We start from the raw sequence: 22,923 nt of genomic DNA, 5'->3' as shown, positions 1-22,923 counted from the left end.
TTTATGTAGACTTGGTCACAGCTATGCACATTACTGAATCATTTCTAAAATCAGAACAGGAGCTTACCAGAAAATAATCTAACAAGTCTAGGAATTGTAACAAAATCTTGGATACAGCAAGGGCTAGATGCAGCTTAGCCTCTGAGTATTGCTGATTAAGTTACTAAAAAAGAATTTAGCAACTAGGATTTTCTAATGATGAAATTTTTTCCTTGTGTAATTGACAGTAGCAAATTTAACAGAAGAAACTCTGAGGAATGGTGATTAGAGATGCATCCCAACCTAATTTTTCTTCCCCAGTCTATAATAAAAGGCATGGAGCTCAAACCCCTGGGGAAAGCAAGAAAGCCAGGTCTGTATACTTTTGGTAAAGACAGGTTCCCTTCTTAGGATGATGTGTCTGCAGAATCATCTGGAGAAGCAGATGTGAGGGAGGTTAATCCGCTTACTTAAAATATCCTGAAATAGCAGGAAAAGCTATTTGAATCTCAGAAAGTCTGTGAGGTAGTTGAATGGGTTAATCAATATTTCATTTGATGAACTGGCTTGCTGAGGGGCTTTAGGGGACGCCTTTTCCCTTCCTCTGAAGAAATAAAGCGGTTGGGTGAATCAAGGGTCACACCCAGGGCACCTGGAAGGGAACCTCTGTGGAACTCTCTTGGGTTTGATTGTGGAGTTTTGTTTGTTTGTATGTTTGTTTTTTTAATGTTTATTCCTTTTTGAGAAAGAGAGAAAGAGAGAGCAGGGGAGGGGCAGAGAGAGACACATAGAATCTAAAGCAGGCTCCAGGCTCTGAGCGGTCAGCACAGAGCCTGGGGTGGGACTCAAACTCACAAACCTCAAGATCATGACCTGAGCCAAAGTCCGACGCTTAATCGACTGAGTCACCCAGGTGCCCCAATGTTTTTTTTTTTTTTTTAAGTTTATTTATTCATTTTGAGAGAGACGGAGACAGCATGAGTAGGGAAGAGGCAGAGAGAGAGAATCCTAAGCAGGCTCCGTGCTGCCAGCTGTGGAGCCAGATGCAGGGCTTGAGCTCACGAACGGTGAGATCATGATCTGAGCCCAAACCAAGAGTCATTCACTTAAACGACTGAGCCACCCAGGCACCCCCTTGATTATGTTTTTAAGGGTTTGGAAAAATTAAGAAATGTTAGGCCTGTTTCTGATTAGTTTCTGAAACACTCACCTAGTGGTGTAACAATGTTTATTGAAGAAATTGTATATTGTGTGTACAGCAGTTTTGACAGGAGTCCTGACCCTGCGGGTGAGGAGGAGCCCGGCAGCGCAGTCTCCAATCGGAAGAAAGAACATGCGGGGGCTCCTGGGTGGCTCAGTGGGTTGGGCGTCCGACTTCTGCTCAGGTCACGACCTCATGGTTTTTGAGTTCGAGTCCCACGTCAGGCTCTGTGCTGAGAGCTCGGAGCCCAGAGCCTGCTTCAGATTCTGTGTCTCCTCCTCTCTTTGCCCCTCCCCTGCTCTGTCTCTATCTCTCAAGAATAAATAAGCATTAAGAAAATTAAAAAATAATAATTAAAAAGAAGAAAGGACATGCTGGGATACATGCCTTTAGAAAGGAAGCATTTGATCCTTGAGGAGACAAGGGGTCAGAAAATTTTTAAAAAATCTAGCCTATGGGGGAAAAAAGGGCAAAGAGACATTTAGAGTAGGTTGAAAATAAGAATGTTAAGAAAATTAACATCTTCTCTTTGATAAGAGTAAGTAGACAGTTATGGTCTTTTTATTCCATTTAGAAGTTCTAGAACCAGTGCAGTCTCACTGGGGAACTGCAGACAGGCCGGGCACTTTCACAATTTTCATACATGTATTCACTCATTTATTCTTCCAGGCATCGTTCATTAATCATCCGTCCCCAGTCATTTACGAGGGGCCTCCTCTATTTCAGGCAGCAGAGCCACCATGATGAACAAGAAGTTCTTCATCTGGAGGACTGCGGCTCGGCTGGAGGGAGGCGTATATAAACAGCTAGTAGGGTAAACACCGTAAGTGCTGCACTAGACCTAACAGCAGGTCACTGTGGGCGCACAGGAAGGAGAACCCCTGACTCCTCTTGGGTGGCTGGGAAAGGCTTCACAGAAAGGGACGTTAGAAGTGGGCCTGGGAGGACGAATGGGAATTGGTCAGGTGAAAAGGACGAGGAGGAAACCCCACTGAGGGAAGGGTCTGTGTGAAAGCCCTGGGGTGTGACTGGGCTCGCTGAGAAGAGGAGACAGCAGTAAGGGTAGGGGTGAGGCCCGCCTCCAGAAGGTACGGGAGAGGTGACCAGGGCGAACTGAAACAGGAGCCCTGCACCTCAGGGGCCGGAAGGTACCAGTGCACCCCACGGGGCCCAGGCCCTCCCGCCACACACACACACACACACACACACACACACACACCCCACACATACTACACACCACACACACACCACACACATCACACACATACACACACACCCTCCACACACACACAGGAACTGTTGTTTCGGTTAGCCCCCTCCTGAGAATACAGTTGAGTCTCTCAGTCGTGCCCTCCAGAGCCCAGCACTCTGGGAACGCTCTAAGGTGCTTTGGTAGAGAGGACCCAACAATGGTTTTTAAGCATGGGAATGACACACACACACTGGATCTCTAGGCTGGAAGTTCATTGAGTCAGGACTAGGTCTGTCTCGTGAGCAACTCGGTCTCCTGTGAAGACTTGGCATGTAGAAGGTCCTTCCTAAGTATCTGCTACTTCGTGAAATGAACTCAATGAATCAGGCGGAGTGGAGAATGGACTAGCGAGGAGGGAGACTACGATCAGCCCAACTGAGAGGCTGAGACATAAGAATCCAGGTGAACTATCACAGTAGGGTTAGAGAGGACGGGCCAGTATTTAGACCAGCACTGTCCAATAGAACTTTCTACAGTGATGGAATTGCTGTTTGGCACTATCCATAACACCAGCCACTAACCACATGTGGCTCTTGAATACTTGAAATGTGGCTAGTGAGAGTCAGGAACTGTACTTTTAATTTTAGTTAATTTAAATGTAAATAGCCACATGTGAACAGCCACACTGAACAGCACAAAACTAGAGTTTTCTGTGGCAGAATCAAAAGAACTTGTAACACATTGGATATATTCATTCATTAGTTCAATCAACAAAGATTTATTGATCATTTTCTGGGTTCTGGAGGAGAAAATGGGGGCCAATTTGTGACAAATGTATGTACCATGCTAAGGTGTTTAGAGTTTGTAATAACGAGGGGAGGAGAATGGACAGGCTATTTCAGCAGGATTGGTCAGGGAAACCATCTCTGCGTGACAAGTCGAGAGTTGGATGATGAGAAAGTTATGCGGCTTAAGAACAACAAAAACAAAGACTCCAAATAAGAACTAGATCAATCATTGATGAAAGAGAGCAATAAAATTCAGCACGAAACACTCAGAGCAAGAAGGGACCTGCACCATCTGTAAGTCTAACTCGCTCTTCCTTTCTCTAGGAAGGCAACAGAAGCCCAGAGAGGTAAACTGACTTACCTAAGGCCACACAGCTACTTAATAACACATTTGAGAACAGACTCAGTCTCCTGACTTCCAACTCCACTACTTACTGGGTAAGTCTATCTTACCATCTATCTTAGCATCTCAGCATTTTCCTGATTACTGCAAAGGGTTATTGCGAGAAATGAAAAATGTAACAGAGACAAGGTGTTAAAAATGGTAGCTATTTTCATTACTGGAGTTGCTTTAATCTTACAGGGTCCTCTCAAGTAATTATGTTATTAATAATAACTATGTCATTCTTTTAGCAATACAAAAGCATAATGCAAAAAATTTAGTAATTTAATAATACAAAAAGCATTAAGAGAGGCAATGAGCATTCAACTCCTAATTTGTTTTAGTTGTTGTTTGAGATGACTCTCAGCCTTGGTCCTGTGCAGTCAACAACAAGTACCACCTGCCATTTGCCTAGAGGCAGCGCAAGAATTATGAAATTCTGGAATTCTCTGTAAGGGAAGAAATAACCAGCCTCGACACAGCCGCCCTTACAACCCCACCTTGTTAAGTGGTGGCAAGTATCACAGTCCTCAGATGCTTCTGAAGACAGAAAAATGAGGCTTTGGTTTTCCCGACAGGCACAGCTGTTCCTTGTGGAAAGTTCCTTGTGGAAAGCTACTGTAGACAGAGGCTGAACGGAAGTGAGGGCTTTAACAGGATGTGAACGTTGAAATGATGAAGTGTGCGCTAAAAGCATATGGCACACGGAAGGATTTTCTGCCTTCAGGATTAGGCACCACATCTGTGCCCTGTGAGCTTATAGTTTGTAAATATTCAGACAAGACAATACAATAAACAGGGTCATGCCTTTGCCAGAGTGACAGTCGGTGTGGAAATATACGTGGTGGCTCTCTCCGACTTCTCCTGGTCATTTGGTGTTCAACCCAGGAACTAGCCCACACTCAATCCATTCTGTTGTGTGGGGTCCGAGCTTAGTGACTATGGAGCCACCGGTGCAATTATCACTAATCAGTAGTTGGATATGCTGCCTCAGTAACACGAGCAACGAGGCACTGAACAACTGCAGGCCGTTGTGAAAGAGTGGCTGAGAGCCATGTCTGAGGCTCGCTGCCCATCGCCTCACTGCTCCAGCCCCACCTGGTGAAGCCAGGATCCTCTGCCCAGACCGTAGGGCCGTCACCTCCCCCCATCATTCCTGAGCAGCAGGGACCTATCAAGATAATGCCTCTGCACCTTCAGTGCTCCCAGTGTACCTTCCAGTAGACACAGTGACATAGTCAGAGCCATAGAGGCAGAGGGTCCAAACCCTTGGCCTGAATCTAGCAGGTCTGGATCCCAGACCTCTTTGTACCACACAGTTCAGCTTGGGGCAGTTACTTAATTTCTCAGAACCTCTATGTTCTCAAATGTGGAACTGGAATAATGTCTACCTCATAGGCTTATGTGAATCAAAAAACTTATTATTGTATGGGAAAATGCTTTGAAAAATAGAAAACACTACTCAAATGAGAGCAAGGTATTATTTAGTAGTCTACACCACATGGTATATTTTTGTGGAAAAAAATAAAGCCTCCTGAATATTACATTATATTCATATCACTTCATTCATCCATTCATCCACCTCTTCATTCATTCAGCACAGTTTTATGAGACAAGGAATCTAGGCCCAGTGCTGTGGTGTATACTAGGTAGATATCAGATCATGAACAGCTCAGATTACTATTCCTCATGGAGCTTACAGTCTATTTAGGAGAGGGGGACACTGTAAACCAATAATTATGCAAATGCATTTAAAATTACAAAGCGCGCTAGGTGCTGTGAAGAAAAAGTGCGTATGGCCATGAGCGAGGCTAATAGTGGAAGTACCTAAATATGAGACTCAGTTGAGTTGACTGACTTGAGGCAAGGGACTTCAAGGCAGCAGAAAGAGTATGGGGGAAGCCCTTGAGAAAGCAGAGCATTTGGTAAATTCAAAGACCGAGAGGCCCACGTGGCTGGAACCCAGGAAAGAAGGATCGTGTCGCCAAATTCGTGCAGGCAGAGCAAGGGTAGCAGATGCCTCCTAGGATTCTGTTGTCAGAGAGCTGCGAAGTTTGAGCCCTAGTGGAGAAAGGACAGAGCAGTTACAAGACTGGGAAAATGAACTCACTAGAGAAATGTGGTAATATAGTTGTGTGATCCATTTAACTTGAGATAAGATAAACTCATAAAGATTCTAATCTCTTGGTTGGGAGATTTTTTTTTTTTATAGCAGTGTTCAGCACTTAGATGCAGTCACATAAATTAATTTTGACATTGTTAGTTGTGGCTTTCCACTCTGTACTATTCTACATAAACATTTCTACATGTTTGTAGTCCATAAACTTGTTATGCGTAATGGCTGTATAGTGTTCCATCACGCTTTCCATCAGGACATTTTGGGCCCTTCCACACACTGGTGTGGTTTTTAGTTCTGTATAGATCTCCCCACCCCCACCCTTAAAAATAGTGCTGCTGGGAATCTTTTTGTTTTCTTCTGAGTTATTTTCTTGGGTTACATTCCCTCATGGGTCACTTCTCTGCATGTCAGATGGCTGCTCTGATGCTCACGGTCTTGTTTTCTCATGCTTTATTTGTCTGGATGTGAGCAAATTCCCTGGGTACCAGCCGCCTCAGGGAGTTGCACGGGAGGGGCAGGGGCAGGCAGGAAGAGGGTCATCCTCATTAGAAAGACGGAGAGTACCAGCTCTTGCCTTAATGTGTTTTATCCTCTAGGATGGCACCTGTGTTGGGGGTTTGCTCTACACTCAGAACCTCCATGGCCGTTAGCCTGACAGGTAGTTCATTCACCTCTCTCACTTTGCAATCTCCCCCAAGGGACTGTTAAGTTCCTGGGGAACGCTGTATGTGGAATAAAATGCAAGGTATGGCAATGACTTGACTTGTTAGCAGGAAGTGATTGTGAGAAGAGACCTAAAATCTCTCTGAATGTAATTCACTCAAAGTGATAATTCTATCATCTAAGGCAGATGGTTCCCTGAGTATCAACCTTTTAATTTCTTTCTTTAATATTTCATTCAGAATTTCTAGATGTTGTTTAGAAATTGGTCAGGGACCAACTAAACCAAATCGAGCACATTATCAGGGAAATTCAGACAACAAACATCTTTTTCTTGCCTGATCATGGCTCACCCGCTCGTTTGATCCAGTGTATCTCTTAAGCATTTGCTTTTAACATTAGTCAAAAAGTTAACGGAACAAAACAGAGTAGCTGAACTCATTTGATTTGGGATAGAATATAGCACTCTGTCCTCTGGGAAAAAAAGTTCTATTCCCTGAGTCAAACATAACACCACATAATAATGATTCAGTCTAGAGTTTTTGAAAACTGGAGAATAAGTCCCAAAAGGTTTCTCTATTTTATTAAAAGAAAACAAAACAAAAAGACAAAAATGGAATATAATAACTATTTTGTCCTCTTACCCAAAAAGGGTGCATAGGAGAAGACAAAATCATAGCCTTTTTGATCAGAACCACCATCACTGACTGTCAGTGATACCTACTGTTAGTAATAATGGCACAAAACAGCTATGGAGCGTTCACTGTGTGCCAAGCACGGTGCTTTACATTTTGCCCTCATCTCACCTCTGCGAGGTAGATTTTCTCAAAGTCACACAGCTAATGAATGATGGACTCAGGATTCAAAGTGTGACCCCAAAGCTAGTGCCCTTCACCTCCTCTCTGCCCTTGGGGCTACAGTGACTGGAGGCAGTGTGCAGTAACAAGACAAACCCATGCCAGGGGTTCCGGAGCATGGGTGTCACCTCCATGTTAGCCTCCAAATTCACCTGTTAGGTGAATTTAAGTAAGTCGCTCAAGCCTCCTTGTGATTCCACTTTCAATGAAGCAGCATGGGCTCCTATTTTTTTCTAACTCCCAATGTGAGGTCATGCTAGGTGATGGCTGTGAAAGTTCTCTGATAACCAACCGTAAAGTCCTATAGAAATAGAAGGACTTATTAATGTGTATTGTGATTGCTCTGATGATGTGGCAAGATTCTCATATTTAAAATGTGAGGCACGCAATAGCTGCTGTGGGGTAAGGTGGCTCAGTGGGGTCAAATTTGAATGTCACATCCAGTGAGCTTGTGATTCAAAATTAATCATCTCATACCCTGAAGTGCCAGGGAATCAGAGAATACCCAGCCAGGAGGCAGCTGGGGTCATGTGTGTTGTGTATATGACTTGACTGATGTGATGACAGATGTATTCAAAGCATCACCAGGGTCTCTAAGCAGACCTCCTTCTTGGAAAACTGATGGGCATGGGAGGCTTCCTCCAGTGGCCGCAGGTTGGGAATGGATCATACCAGATCTAGATCATGAGGTCGAGTTCTAGAACAAGACTGAGGGGTGGAGCAGGAATCGGGTATTCTTCAGAGCGGTCTTGTTGGCCTTGTTCCGACCCAGCCTCCACGCCTTGAGCAATCAGCACATCTCAGGTCTTGGGTTTCTAGATGATGGAATATGTTCCGTCACTGATCAGGACATGGAGGCCAAGGCAGAAATTTCATCTGTACTTCTTGTAAACCCAGCAGACTAGTGGGTCTCAAACTTCAGGGAGACTAAAATCTCTTAGAAAATTTGTTCAAAGGCAGATTTCTGGGATCCATTCCTAGGGGGTCAGGATTTCCTTGGTCTTAGGTGGTAGCCAGGATTCTGCCTTCAAGCAAACTCTTAAGTAACTTTGATGCAGATACATACAATTTCTATTTTTAGGGGGGAAATGTAGAGGAAGAGAAGAGAGCTAGTGTGCTAAAAGTTAAAAAGCATTTATTGACCACTTACTATCAACCAGGCAGTCTTCTATACATAAATTACCATAAGACATAAAGTGCTACATAAAGTAACTCCGTGAACCCTCACCACGGTCCCCTGAGATATACAATATTTCCTCCACTCTACAAATAGGATGACAGAGGCACAGATTACTTGAGAAGACACTGGCACCCGGTTTCATGGTAGGATGTAAAAATGTTAATATCTCAGAAGAACTTTCCAGGAAAGGGATAGATTGCTCAAATCCCATCCAGAGGGAGAGCCATTACTCCTACTGCTTGATTCTAACATTAAAAAGTCATGCCAGCCCAGGGGCACCTGGGTGGATCAGTCGGTTAAGTGGCCAACTTCAGCTCAGGTCATGATCTCACCGGTTCGTGGATTCAAGCCCCACATCAGGCTCTGTGCAGACAACTCAGAGCCTGGAGCCTGCTTCAGATTCTGGTCTCCCTCTCTCTGCCCCTCCCCCACTCACACTCTGTCTTTCTCAAAAATAAATCAACATTAAAAAATTTTTTTAAAAATTCATGCCAGGTAGGAATAGAGGTTGGGTGAAATTGCTTGCCCTAGAATCTGTTTCACCGGATGCAGACTTTGAGACTGGGGACCAGGAAGCTCCCATAGTTCCGGCTTTGTTCATAGGGCCCAGCCTCTCATGAAGAAGTTGCCTTTCTCCCAACCAACTTTTTCCTTGGCAGGCTCCTAATTGAAATGCTGCAGGCCTCATACTTGCCTATCAGGTTTATAGAAATAGGAGTTTTAAGCCTCTTCTAATTAAAAGTATAATGCTAACCATCTATGGTCAGTTAGCTCATTTGGTGAGAGTCAATTTAGAGTAAGGGTGAACTCACTGGATTTGCTCTGTTATAATAGAATTCACTGGAATTTCTTTCATGTCTTTGCCTAAGAAAAACAAAGAGGCAGGGAACTCAAGGGACCCCCTTAACCGTCCCTAGTTACTAGGACAATTCAGCCAGCCCAGAGAGGAGGTAGTACTTGAATGGTTGGTTAGAAGTGCTCTCTTCTGATTTCATTATTCATATACTATGATTTTAATAATGTTGAAGTTGGCTGAAGGTTGTTTAAAAATTTGAAGCTCCCGAGTTCCAGACCCACATTTCTGTCTGACTGTTAAGTTCCATTTGGTGGCTCTGCCAGCATCCCATCCCCAAAACGTGTCCCAAACCAAATCCATCATGTTCCCCACCAAGTCCCTCTTCTCTGGATGACACTGTTTCTGTTCACGATCACACCATTCTCTCAGTCTAGACCCAGAACCACAGCCATCTTTGAACGTACCCTCCCTAGTGGGCTATGAGAAACAGTCACAGGTTCTCCCAGCTCTGCTTTTATTCTTCCAATACTGCCATCACTATCAGTACCACAGTCCAGATCCCTTTTCACCTCCCGGTGTCTGGACCACATTCTGGAACCTTCCTGATTAATGTCTTCTTCCTTTGTTCATCCTATGGCTTTTTCTTACAGTGGCGCTGGGATATTGAAACCATATTATTCTTTAGCTCAGAATCTCTCATGATTTTTATTGCCTACTAAAAAGCTTTGCACTCAGTTCCAGTGTGTGTGTGTGTGTGTGGGGAGGGGTTGGTGTGTGTGGGTGTGTGTGTAGGGGGCAGCGGAGTTCTTACTCACACCACCAATTCTCTGACACCAGCTGGGTGTCCTCTAATTCAACTCATTTCTGACACTGTCCATCCAGAGATAGCGTCAGATTCCACAGGTTGAGGACGCAGTCCCTCAAGACTGTCCCCCACTTCAGATGCCAGTTGCAAGTCCAGGTTGTCATCTAAACTTCTCACAGACTGGCTATACATCAGAGGTCCCCATGACTCCCAACTTGGTTTGATTAATTTGCTGGAACAGCTTACAGAACTCACAAAACCAGTTTACTCACTAGTTCACCACTTTAACTACAAAGGATATTAAAGGATACCAATCAGGGGCGCCTGGGTGGCTCAGTTGGTTAAGCGTCTGACTTCTGCTCAGGTCATGATCTCATGTTCCTTGAGTCTGAGCCCCACATCAAGCTCTGTGCTGCAGCTTGGAGCCTGGAGCCTCCTTGGAATTCTCTCTTTGCCCCTCCCCCACTCATGTTCTGTCTCTGTCTCTCAGAAGTGAGTAAACGGTAAAAAAAATTAAAAAGTTAAAAAAGGATACCAATCAACAGCCAGATGAAAAGATTCAAAGCGCAAGGTCCCAAACAAAGGAGCCTCTGTCCTTGTGGAGTTTGGGGCCAGCCACTGGCACTTGGAAGTGTGCTGGTTCATCAACCTATCTCAGAACCCCATCCTTTCCATTTTTTATGACACTTCATTATATAGGCCTGACTGATTAAATCATTGGCCATTGGCAGTTGAACTCAATCTCTGGCCCCTCTCCCCTCTCTGGAGGAGGTCAAAATGGGACTGAAACTTTCAGCCTTCTAATCTTGTGGTCGCCTCTTCTGGCAACCCCTTCTATCCTTTGGATACCTAGGGCTTTCCAAAAGTTACCTCATTAGCATAACAAAAGCACCATTATCACATCCATCACTAAGGAAATTCCAAGGGTTTCAGGAAATCTGTGCCAGAAACACAGAGGAAGACCAAATATATATTTCCTATTATAAATTACAATATCACACCTTCTAATGTTCAAATGCATAATATTCAAAGTAAGATGTACAAGACCTTCCATAATCTTATTCCATATTATTTGTCTAGCCTTGCTACCTAATAATCTTTAAAAACGTTTTGCTATTCACAGGGTTGACTTATCCATTAGGAACAGGAGGCACAATGCCTAGGGCCCACAGTGCTTTTGGGGTCCATAAAATGTTTAATTTATTTCAAATCAGAACAAAAAATATTTTCCACCTTGGATTATGTTCATATGTATACCAACATAGTTATAAAACATAATTTGAAATATATCCTATGGAAGAAGGAGCCAATGAAAGCAAAAGTACCCAGGGATCTTGAAAATCTTAATTGCAGCCTTGTCTCCTCATTCATTCAACCACTGAAAATTAATTAAGCTCCTACTATTTTTCAGGCACTGAGCAAACAGATATGGTTTCTGCCCTCAGAAACTTTAGTTGCAGGGGGCACGTGGGTGGCTCAGTCAGTTAAGTGTCTGACTTTGGCTCAGGTCATGATCTTGCAGTTCGTGAGTTTGAGCCCCCTTTCAGATCCTCTGTCCTCCCTTTCTCTCTGCCCCTCCCCTGCTCACTCTCTCTCTTTAAAAAATAAGCTTTAAAAAAAAAAAAAGAAACTTTAGAGGCAACTGTTAGAGACAGACAAGTAAATGTATCAACATAATGACTATAAACTATGATACATGTTACCACTTAAAAGAAGGGGCACTGAAGGAGGTAACATTGTCAGGAAGGAGTCCAATTTGTACATGTGGTGGTCAGAGAAGGTCATTTTTGAGGAGGTGACATAGAATCTCAGAGTTGAAGGATGAGAAGGAGCTAGTCCTACTGACAGAATTGGGAAGAACACTCCTGCAGAGTTTCTGGGTAAGACTTGAAAATCATGCTGTTCCTCTGTTTTCTGGGTGCTTCAAATGAAGGAGCCTCTGGGACTTGAAGATGTCCTGTCCTTGTCAAATGACAAAAGAAAAACAATTTAGGAATGAGTTTGATGTCCTTTATTCAAGAGAAGACAGTCCACAGATTGGGGCAGTGCAGTGCCTCACAAGCAGTGGAGACTCTTTCCAAGGGATTGTGGGCAAGAGTGAGCATTATAGAGCTTTAGAAGAAGCAACTCGGAAATAGGGCATGATTGACTAGGATTTGGGGAATTCCCTGATAAGGCTACCAGGTCTGATTTTCTAGGGTAAAGTAAGCTAGCTAAAGCTGAGTCGTAGGATGGTGATTGGAGTATGTTAGGTTTCCTTGACAGGTATTTCCCATAAGAGCAGGCTGACCTGGGTTTAGATTTGGGACGTGGGCAGAGTCCCAGGGTGGCTTCCATTTTGTAGGTCCCCATATACAAATTAACTTTATCATCCTCAAATACAAGCTAAGTTCTTTTGCTTCCATGGTTTCGTTCATACTGCTTCCTCCCCTTAAAATTCTTTCTCCTCTGCCTTCCTTTCTCTGTTTTTAAAAACCTTACTCATCCTTCAAGTCCCAGTTCAAATGCCACCACCAAGCCACCGTCTCCATGAGACCTCCTCTGACTATTCCAGCTGAAGTGATCTTGCACTCTTTTGAAGCCCCAACTCACTCAGGTACCTGTCACCTGCTACCTATTTCTTTCATATCTCTCTGATGTCCGCCGCTTGCTGAGGAATCCCTTGAAGGTAGAGAGTTTTGTATCTCAGCATTTTTGGAAGCACCTCCATGGTGACCTTCACAAATTCGTTAGTGACTTACCACAAATTTTCTGGCTGCATGGAAAATGAATGGCTAATTCCAAGGCAGACTGTCGTAACGTTGTATTCCTGCAATCTTTCCTTTATTTCCTCCCGCAGACCACGACAGCTATGACTGTAATGAGACCTTGCATATTTAACGTGAGGCTGAGAGAGGAGGAGGCATGATGAATGAGCTCAGGAAAACGTGCGGCTTCTGCAGTGACACTAATAAATGAAATGTAGAATCCAACTCCAACATTTGGGACTGGAAACTAACTACAAACAAGCAAGCAGAAAAATGAACGGGTTGGGGGGTGGAGTGGGCAGCATATGCGATAAATGAAGAAGATAAAAAGCTACATGCTGCTGACAGGACAGAAATGTCGGGTTTTACATTAGGATTGTTCTATTTTTCTTTTTCTTGCCTTTAAAAAAAAATTAATGGGAAACCAGTCTCCAAAAATTTTTCCACAGTCTGGGAGTCTGTGGGTAAGACAAAGAGCCTGACATTGTAGGTGGTCCCCCAGCAGGCCTTGGATCTAAATCGGAGCTGTTACAGCGAACTGTCAGGCCGGTGCCGCTGTAAACACCACATCCACGGGGAGTCGGGTGGAGCGTCCGAGTGCAATAGGGACACAAGGAAACCATTCTCCCACTAAAACATGTGTTTAAAAAATATTTTGGTCATGCTTTTGGTGGCTGGATTCTTACGAGACAGCAAGTGAGAGACAGTCCCTTCTTTCAGTCGGAAATGCAAAAGAACAGAGCACGATTCTAAAGACCAAAAAAAAAAAAAAAAAGCAATTTTAGAATAGCAGGAGCTGAGTGAATGGTGTGATTCCCAGGAGGCGTTCTTGACCGACTGGTTTTAAGATTGAGCTTTAGCAAGATATTAAGATAGGGTGAAAATATGGTCTGGGCTCCAAAGGATCGGAGTTGCTTACTGAAACACACTGGTGTGAAACGCCATGGGGTATTGCTGACGGGGTGGGCATAGGGGTGTGAGGGGACAGAGCTCCCTGGGTATAGAAAGGGATTCAGGTTAAGGGGTCTCTAGAGCTACGCTCTGGGTGTCCTGGCTTGAGCTCTACTGCTTTTCCTGTTCTCTGGTTGTCAGCTGTTCATTCATGCAACAGATATTTACCGCTGGCCTGCTAAATGACAGATACTGTCACAGACTCTGGGTGAACAGCTGTGAATAAACACCAAAAATATCTGCCCTCATGGAACTTATATTCTAAAGGGTTGAGAATATAGGAATATGTTCTTTCGGATTCTAAAGACAGTCTCTAGATAGATTATCAATGAAACATAGACAATTACAAAGATAAAAAGGGAAAATGCATACATAGTATGTCAGGTGGTAATAAATAGTATAGAGAAAAGAAAGCAGGGAAGGGAGATTGGCGGGGTTAAAGGGGTGCAATTTTAAAAAAAGGTCAGTGGAGAAGGTCTCCCTGAAATGGTGGTTTGTGAGTAAAATCCTGAAGAAAGTGAGAGAGTTTATCATATGGATATTTGGGGGAAGAACACTCCAAGGAGGGGAAAGAGCCAGTGCAGATGCCCTGACGCAGGGCACGTCTGGTAGGCTGGGAGAAGGATGTGGCTGGAGCAGAGAGAGGGGGAAAGTATTAAGGGATGAGGCTGGAGATATCATGGGGGGCAAATCATGTAAGGCCCCAGGGACTTGGGAGCCTACCTAAGGACTGGCTGTGAGCAACATGCCCTTGGACAGACTGTAATGATTTATAAAACGTAATGTGACTTTCCTCACTCCCTTTTTCAGAGGACTCTGGAGTCTTCCTCCTGCAAACACCACTTCATATCCTCCAATTAGAGCCATCCTCTGACCTTATTTATTTTTGAGAGAGAGAGAACGTGTGAGCCAGGGAGGGTCAGAGAGAGAGAGGGAGACCTAGAATCCACAGCAGGCTCCAGGCTCTGCATCAGCACAGAGCCCCACACGGGGCCCAAACTCACAAACCACAAGATCATGACCCAAGCAGAAGTTGGATGCTTAACCAACTGAGCCACCCAGGTACCCCAAGAGACTAATATTATCGTCCAAGGAGAACTCACTGCATTTCAACTGATAGCTTACCAGTTTCAGGCCCAAGGACCTCAGCAATAGAGTTGGGGGCCTTCATGCCAAGGGTCTTCGTGGCACATGAGTGTGAATGTTCTCCTTATATTTTCCCAGAATTTCCGAAGGAACAATGATCTGCAGTTAACAGTCCATGGTGGAAAAAGAAGTACAAGTATTGTTTTTATCAATATGTTGACCTATTGCTTTTTCTTCACCTACAGCGTTGATCATATGTTTGTCCTTTATTCTACTAATATGTGTATTGCATTAATTGCTCTTTGAATGCTAAACCAACCTTATAAAAATTCCACTTGGTGATGGCATAAAAATTCTTTTTATATGCTCCTGGACTTAACTTTGTCAAAATCCTAAAGACTTTTGTGTCTGTTTTCATGAGGGATACCGGTCTATGGGTTTCTTTCCTTAAAATATCTTTGCCTGACTTTTATATCAGGGTAAACTGAGCTCATAGCATAAGTTTGGAAGTGTTTCCTATCCTCTGTTTTCCAGTGCTTGTAAATAATTACAATTATTTCTTTTTAAAATATTTCTTTTTAAAAATATTTGGTAGAATTCACCAACGAATCCATTTGGGCCTGGCTTTGTCATTGTGGGAAGATTTAAAATTACTAATTCAATTTTTTACTTAATATTCTATTTACATTTTCTATTCCTTCTTGAGTTAGTTTAGGTAATTTGTGTCTTTTTAGAAATTTGTCCACTTCACAGAAGTTGTCTGACGTGATACAAAGTAGTTCGTAATATTTACTCATAATCCTTTTTTTTTTTTTTTTTGTGGGGATGGTAGTAAAAATTGCCCCTTTTTTTTCTGATTTTGAGAACTCCTGTCTTCTCTTTCTATTTCTTAATCAGTCTAGCTAGAGATTTATCAACTTTGTTGATCTTTTCCAAGAACAGATTTTTTGTTTCATTGATTTTCTCTATTATTTTTCAGTTTTCTACTTCATTGTTTTCTAACTCTTTGGATTTAATTAACTCCTTTATTTCTAGTTTCTTATGGTGTATGTTTAAGTAATCGATTGAGGATCTTTATTCTGTTACAATGTAGGCATTTATAGCTATATATTTCCCTGTAATCACTGCTTTAGCTGCATCCCATAAATCTTTATCTGTTGACTTCAGTTTCATTCAGCTGAAAATATTTAAAACATTGCCTTCTGGTGTTTTTGGTTGACAGTGGGTTATTAAGAAGTATTTTCTTTAATTTCCAAGTATTCGGTAATTCCTCAAATTTCTAATTTAATTGCATTGTAGTTAGAGAACACACTTTGTATGATTTCATACCTTTTAAATTTATTGAAACTTGTTTTATGACCTAACACATGGTCTGTTCTGGAGAATGTTCCATGTGTGTTTGAAAAGAATGTCTATTCTGATGTCATTGGGTCATTGGGAATGTTTTATAAATACCAGTGCGGTAAAGTGTTCTTTACATTTTCTATATGCTTGGCTTCTTTTCTTTTCTTTTTTAATGTTTATTTATTACTGAGAGAGAAGACGGAGAGGGGTGGGGGAGAAAGAGAGGTGGGGAGGGATAGAGAAAGAGGGAGACACAGAATCCGAAGCAAGCTCCAGGCTCTGAGCTGTCAGCACACAGCCTGACGTGGGGCTCGAACTCACGAACAGTGAGATCATGACCTGAGCTGAAGTCAGACGCCAACCAACTGAGCTACCCAGGTGCCCTGCTTTTTGATTTTCTAATTGTTCTATCAATTATTGACAGTGGGGTATTAAAATCCCCAACTGTCATTTTTGAACACCATTATCTCTTGCTGAGGTTATTGTGATAGCTTAGCACTCCCTTTCCACCCTCCCTATTTTATTTTTCTCCATAGGACTTACCATCATCTGACCTAGTATATATTTTACTTATATGCTAGAATGTATAATCCCCATGATGGGAGGGATTTTTGTCATTTTTCATCACTGCTGTATTTCTGGCACCTTTAACAGTGACTGACACATAGTCGTCACTCAAAATATAGTTGTCGAAAGAATAAAAACATTACAAAACAAATGACATCCCATACTCTCTTGGATGAGTACAAAACTCCTCACCCCCACCATCTGGAGGAGATCTGAAATGGGTCAACACCAGTGGGAATACTGAGATAGATTCAAGGCAAAAGGTGGGAGACATAAGGGGTGCATATGCTTTTGGCCACAAGTAGAAGCTCTCCCTTTCCCTGCATGCCTTTCTTTTGGATTTATCCCTCCTTCCACGTTCTAGTCATAAAAGTGGCAGATGCTTGAGAACCAGGACTGCAGGTGGGTTTTGAGGATATGGGCTACTGTGCTTGATCTTGGTCGGGGCTATTTGGTTTCCTTCTCCAGGCAAAGGAACCCCACTGACATCACGTGGCCTTGGGTATCTCATTGGGGGTTAGTTCCCAAGTGAAGAGGGCAAGGTAGGACTTAAACTTCCAAGTAATGAACAGAATGGTTTTCTCCTACATATATGCTTTTCCTTCCTGAACCTGAGAGTGGTAGGTGGCTGGTCTGAGATTGTGTTCAGGATCCCAGCCAGATATCACCCCATCTTAGCATGGTTGACACTATCTACTCGGATGTACACCTGAGGTAGATCTGAACTTTTATGTTTATCTTGCTTTCAGAGGGCTACATTATAAAACAACATCAGGAGGGGGAAAAAAAACATCATGTAATATTTATTGAGTGCTTGGCATATAATTTAAGATGTTTTATATGTATCTGGCACATTAGATACTTTACATATCTATAAGCTCAATCAGTGAAAAATAAAAGCTTAATATTTTTTTCTTTTACTCATTGAAGTTAGGCCTAAGTTTTGTAAACTGTTTTTCTAGGATCTGTATAACCAGCTGGAGCTCAGAGTAGAGGTCTGGGCTGGAAACACAAATTTGGGCACCATGAATAAATATGTGATAGTTAAGGCTCTTGGAATAACAGATAATATACCCTAGAGAATGGGAAGAGGAGAGTGCCTCGGGAAAAACTTTGAGAAATTTCACTTTTCAATTAAAAATTGAAAATGGCTGAGTAGAGGATGATGAGCCTGAAAAGAAAAAGGAGCATCCAGAGAGGTAGGAAGAAAACTGGGAAGATATTACATACAGGAAAGTGTTTGTCAGCTTTCTGGAAACTTACCATTCTCATGACACACCTTGCTTTGGGGGAGTCTAACTCTTAGTACAGTACCTTCATTGAAGTATAAGTTCTCATTGAATGGATGGTCTTGAAATTGTTCTTGACACCAGATAAATAGTTCAGCTAGAGATACCTAAAACACTGGAAGGATGAAGAGTTTTATGTTATTCAGATGCTGTGTTTTCATCAAAATTATTTTACTCCAATTCTTGGGTCCCCCTCTAAGTATGACATACCCTTTCCTGATGACCCTCCTATCAATCTGACTTTTGGCATTCTAGTAGTAACCTGAATACTTGATATCAGTAAAGCACGACAAACAAGCATTGCACAAACAAAGTTGAATTATTAGAGCAGCATTCCCGGGAATCAAATTATTTCTCGTTTTTATGTTTAATGTTTGTGGCAGTAAATCCTCAATGAATTATTTAATTTCTTTTAATGTTTATTTATTTTTGAGAGAGAGACAGACAGACAGACAGAATGTGAGTGGGGGAGGGGCAGAGGGAGACAGAGACCCAGAATCCAAAGCAGGCTCCAGGCTCTGAGCTGTCAGCACAGAGCCTGACATGGGGCTCGAATCCACGAACCATGAGATCATGACCTGAGCCAAAGTTGGATGCTTAACCGACTAAGCCACCCAGGCGCCCCCAAATCCTCAATGAATTCTTATTTTCTTGCTTCAGACTCAGTAACAAATTTATTTGTAAGAGTACTATTCTATTTGTTTCATCCACTCAGTCATTCATTCATCAAAGATATATTAAGTGCCTACTATATGCCAGATGCTGGAAGTGTTAAGACATGCCAGGCATGGTTCTCCAGCTTTTGTGTGCATCAGAACCACCCGGCAAACTTGTTAAAAATACATAGGCCCCAATCCCACCCCTCATATCAGCAGGTCCAGGGTAGGTTCCAGGAGTTTCCACAAGCTCTCTGTGTGATTATGAAGCACAACAAAGTTTTAGTATTAGTAGTCCATGTAAAAAAATTAAGTGAAAAACTTAAATGTAATAAAGTGTAAGAAGTGTCAAATAGAAGTATGTTCAGGGTGAAGTGTATATTAAATTTTATTGTATTCATATCTTAGCATAACAGTAGGCTGTACATTCAGCAATATTATTACAATTTTCAACTATAATGGAATTTTGTGTCAGGGCTTTAAAGCCTTAGAAGTATGATTTTAGTTTCACGAATATTGGAGCAATTTTTAATGTCTTTGTAAATGATCATAAAGATAAGGGAATGCTCTAAACATACAAATATCATGATATTCGTGCTTATAACTTACTTTAGTAGGAATGAGGAAAAGCATCTGGCAGTTCCTACTTAAACACTGGGGAGCTTAATAAATGATCATTATGGGACTGGGCCTCTCATAAGTGTTCTTTCTTTTTCTTTTTTCCCTTTGTCTACTAGGCTCTTTTGCAGCCTGTTGATACAACAGATTCAAACAGCATTGCAGGAATATTCATTAGCAGTTTCTACTAAAACCCTAGCAATGATGTAATGTGCAAAACTCTGAGTCTTACATTAAAATAAGCTTTCTTTTAAAGAATAGTTGGTGTTTTCTTCTTAAAAGGAGGTACTCAGTCACCATGCCATTCATAAAGAAACTTAGACTTCTGTGAGGGACAGATCAGCTCCACTTTTATTGTAGGGAAACTGAGATGTTCTTTGATTACAACAAGACTTAACAGGAAGAAATAAAGATTAGAAGCAACTGTTTAACAAATCTAATTCAAACATTGAGTGGAAACAGCACACAGAATTAGAAAAACAAGTTTAATAGTTTCTTCAAAATGTTGCTTCAAAGGGTCACTTGGCTTCTTGAATTAGCTTCAGTAAGTGTGACACAGCACTCATTGAGCACCAACATTCCTGATCTTCTCTCCTTCCTGGGCACACAGCTAAGCTGCCCTTCCCAGCTTCCTTTGCCATCTATATGGTCCTGTGACTAAGTTCTACCCAATGGCATGTGAGTGGAAGTGACACAATTATACACCGGTTCTAGGCTTGACCCATGAAAACGCCCCACCGTGCTTCTCTGTGCACCTCGTCTGTTAGCTGGATAATGACACCCAGGCAGCCTTGAAAGCCACACGTTGAAAATTGTAGGGCCTCTGTTAGCCTGGGTTCTTGAATAAGTATATGGAGCAGAGAAATGCAACCTCTACTCTTCCCCACCTCTACTCTACCCCATCTCAATGCCAATGGGCTTTGTTTGAGAGAGAAAGAAACTTTCACCTTGTTAAGCCCCTGAAACGTTTGGGTTTGTTTGTAACTGCAGCTAACCTACTTTAACTAATACAGGATGTAAGGATATAGGCAAGTCTGTACCATGAGAACATGCACTGGCCTACTATTTCTGGAGCCAGAGCCCAAATATAGTCTCACAATTCTCCTACAGAGGTTGTTTTTACCACAACCTCTCACCAAGAAAATCCTCTAGAAAAGAATCCTCTGGCTCCAAAGGGCAGTACTTGGGCTGTCAGGAGTGTTCTAGTCCCGCAAGGACAATTCAGTTTGAATTGGGACACAGTCCTAGAAGCACACAGAGGAGAAAATACTGAGAAATTCTAACTCCAGAACTTGTCGTGAACAAAACTGGAATGAAGGAGACCGGAGCATAGCCACAACAGAGCCTGACATGCAGCAGAGACAGAATGAGAACACAGGCCCATCTTCTGGACCCCTTACTTTCATCTGCAACAGACTGGCATATGCTATCATTAAAATCTAAGAGAAAGTCCTCCTGGTTTTTAAATGTTTTACTGTGTGGAAGTCAGATAGCAAATTTCACAGGGTTCAAAGTCCTAGTTCTTATCAGTTATGAAGAGATAGGTTTGCCCCTCCTTTTAAGATGATGACTGAGCCCTTTGTAAACATCTCCTCCCTTCCATGGAAGCCAGCCTCTCACACACCAGCACCTTACCCACTGAGTGATCACTTTCCACTAGGTAGCTATTTTTGGTATTGCCCATTCTGAATACAATCTCAGTGGATATAGAAAATATTGCAGCTTGACTTTATTTTTAATTTTGCCTTCATTCTTATCCAAAGTATTCCTCTGTTAAAAAGAGACAATAGGCCCAAAATGGAGTCACTTATGCTAAGCCCCAAATCACCAAACCAAGAATTACTACTTAATTATAGTTTCAGCCTTTCCTTGGCATGGAACCTTAAACCAGTCAATCTAGAATTACCTGGTCAGCACTAGTAGGATAATCTGCTTGACAGATCCTATCATCCCCTAACGAAAGGTGACCCTAAAGTAATTTTTTTTTAATTGGGTGAAATAGTAACCAAGCTTCAGATGATACTTCCAATTATTATTTTTGAACATTTGGCCATTTATAATTTTGAAAAACTTAGGGAAGTGCCCTTGTAGAGCACTGGTTTCAATCATTCCCCTTAAGAAGCTGTTTGATGAAGCACATTAACTTTTGCAACAGAAAGGAAAAAAAAGACAGGTGACTCTACCACTACCAATTTGCTTTGTGCTGGTATAACTTTCTTGTCCTCCTCCCTTCTGCCTGTAAAAGTATTTCATTTTGTACAGCCCCTTGGAGCTCGTTTTTATCTGCCAGATAGGATGCTGCCTGATTCATGAATCATTGAGTAAAGCCAATAAGATCTTTAAAATTTACTCACTTGAGTTTTGTTTTTTAACACCTCTAAGCCTTAAAACTCTTTGGCCATTTAGGTACCTCTCTCTCCTTCCTAGTCTGTTAAATAAAATAGCTGTCATCTGGGGTGCCTGGGTGGCTCAGTTGGTTAAGCGTCCGACTTCAGCTCAGGTCATGATCTCACAGTCTGTGAGTTCAAGCCCCATGTCAGGCTCCGTGCTGACAGCTCAGAGTCTGGAGCCTGCTTCGGATTCTGTGCCTCCCTCTCTCCCTGCCCCTCCCTCCCTCTCTCTTTCTTTCTCTGTCTCTCTCTCTCTCTCTCTGAAAAATAAATGAAAACTTAAAAAAAAAATAGCTGCCATCCAAGCAGGAGTTATTCTGTACCAGGCATTGTGCATGGCCTTTACATACATTGTTACTTAATCTTCACACAAAATAGATATTATTATTATCCCATTGTGCAGATTAAACAAAAAAGGAGGCTCCAGAAGGTTAAGTAACTTGGCCAAGCTCATATAGCTACTAAGGGGCAAAACCAGGGTTCAAACCCAAGCACCCTGAGCCCCCAAACCTCCACTCTCAACCATCGTACACTGTTTCTACTTTCATTCAGCGATTTTTTGCTCATGAAAGACACCACTTGGAAGAGTAGTTGATCCTTCAGAAGGTCCAATAAACAAGTTCCAGTCCCTCAGAACTTTGTGTATGTACGTTTTTCTTCATTCCAGCACTTGTGGTATGTGGGAACCTTGTACATCACGGTGCTGGTGTTCACTCTCAGAGTTACCTCCCGTCTCTACATCTTAGCAACTTTCTGGCATGGTGAGAGCCTGGGGCTGTTGCCACAATCATCCGGAAAAGAGGAGCTTCTTGGCTCTAGCACGTTCTTAACGCTCGGGGGAAGAGCTGTGGGGCCAATCTGTCACTGTGTCTATATTTAGCACCATCTGCCAGGAATATTTCAAGCTGCCTATTTTAGTACATGTCGTTTTGTGCAAATGCCATTGTCCCACCACTAGTTCGTGGGAAACCAAGGGCATTAAGTGGGTTTTCTGGTGTTTATGTTAAGTGTTGTGAGTTGGCCCCTTAGCCAACCTTCAGATGAGATAGGGGAGAGGATGGAGGCAGGATTTTCCCAGGGTGTCAGTCCCAGAGGCCTACACTTTTTAGTGGCTCAAAAGTTATGCAAGAGCGGCAACTCCAGAGGAGATGGTGGAAGTCCTGGCAGGGGAAAAGGAATATAAAAGGCCCAAGACTCTTGTCCAGCATTCCTGAGGCAACATGGGAGGCTTGCCCATTTCAGAGCTCCCCACATTGGCTCCATACATTGTTGTATAGACTCTTAACAGCCTTAACCAACTCCCCATACAGCCTTAT

At 42.5% G+C, this 22,923-nt stretch overlaps 1 protein-coding gene across 1 annotated transcript in view; it reads left to right on the top strand.

Annotated features, from left to right (window-relative positions):
• TSEN15 (tRNA splicing endonuclease subunit 15) overlaps positions 1–3,558 on the top strand; it is a 60,813-nt gene extending 57,255 nt beyond the window's left edge. The window contains exons 4-5 of the mRNA XM_049634096.1: positions 1,907–2,003; positions 3,485–3,558. Of these exons, the coding sequence (XP_049490053.1) occupies positions 1,907–1,982 (76 nt within the window). The 3' untranslated portion in view covers positions 1,983–2,003; positions 3,485–3,558. The remainder of the gene's footprint in view (positions 1–1,906; positions 2,004–3,484) is intronic.
• The last annotated feature ends 19,365 nt before the right edge of the window (positions 3,559–22,923 follow it).

Source organism: Panthera uncia, chromosome F1 (genome assembly GCF_023721935.1).
Source record: "Panthera uncia isolate 11264 chromosome F1, Puncia_PCG_1.0, whole genome shotgun sequence".
Classification (NCBI taxonomy): domain Eukaryota; kingdom Metazoa; phylum Chordata; class Mammalia; order Carnivora; family Felidae; genus Panthera; species Panthera uncia.
This window is presented reverse-complemented; position numbering and strand designations above follow the sequence as displayed.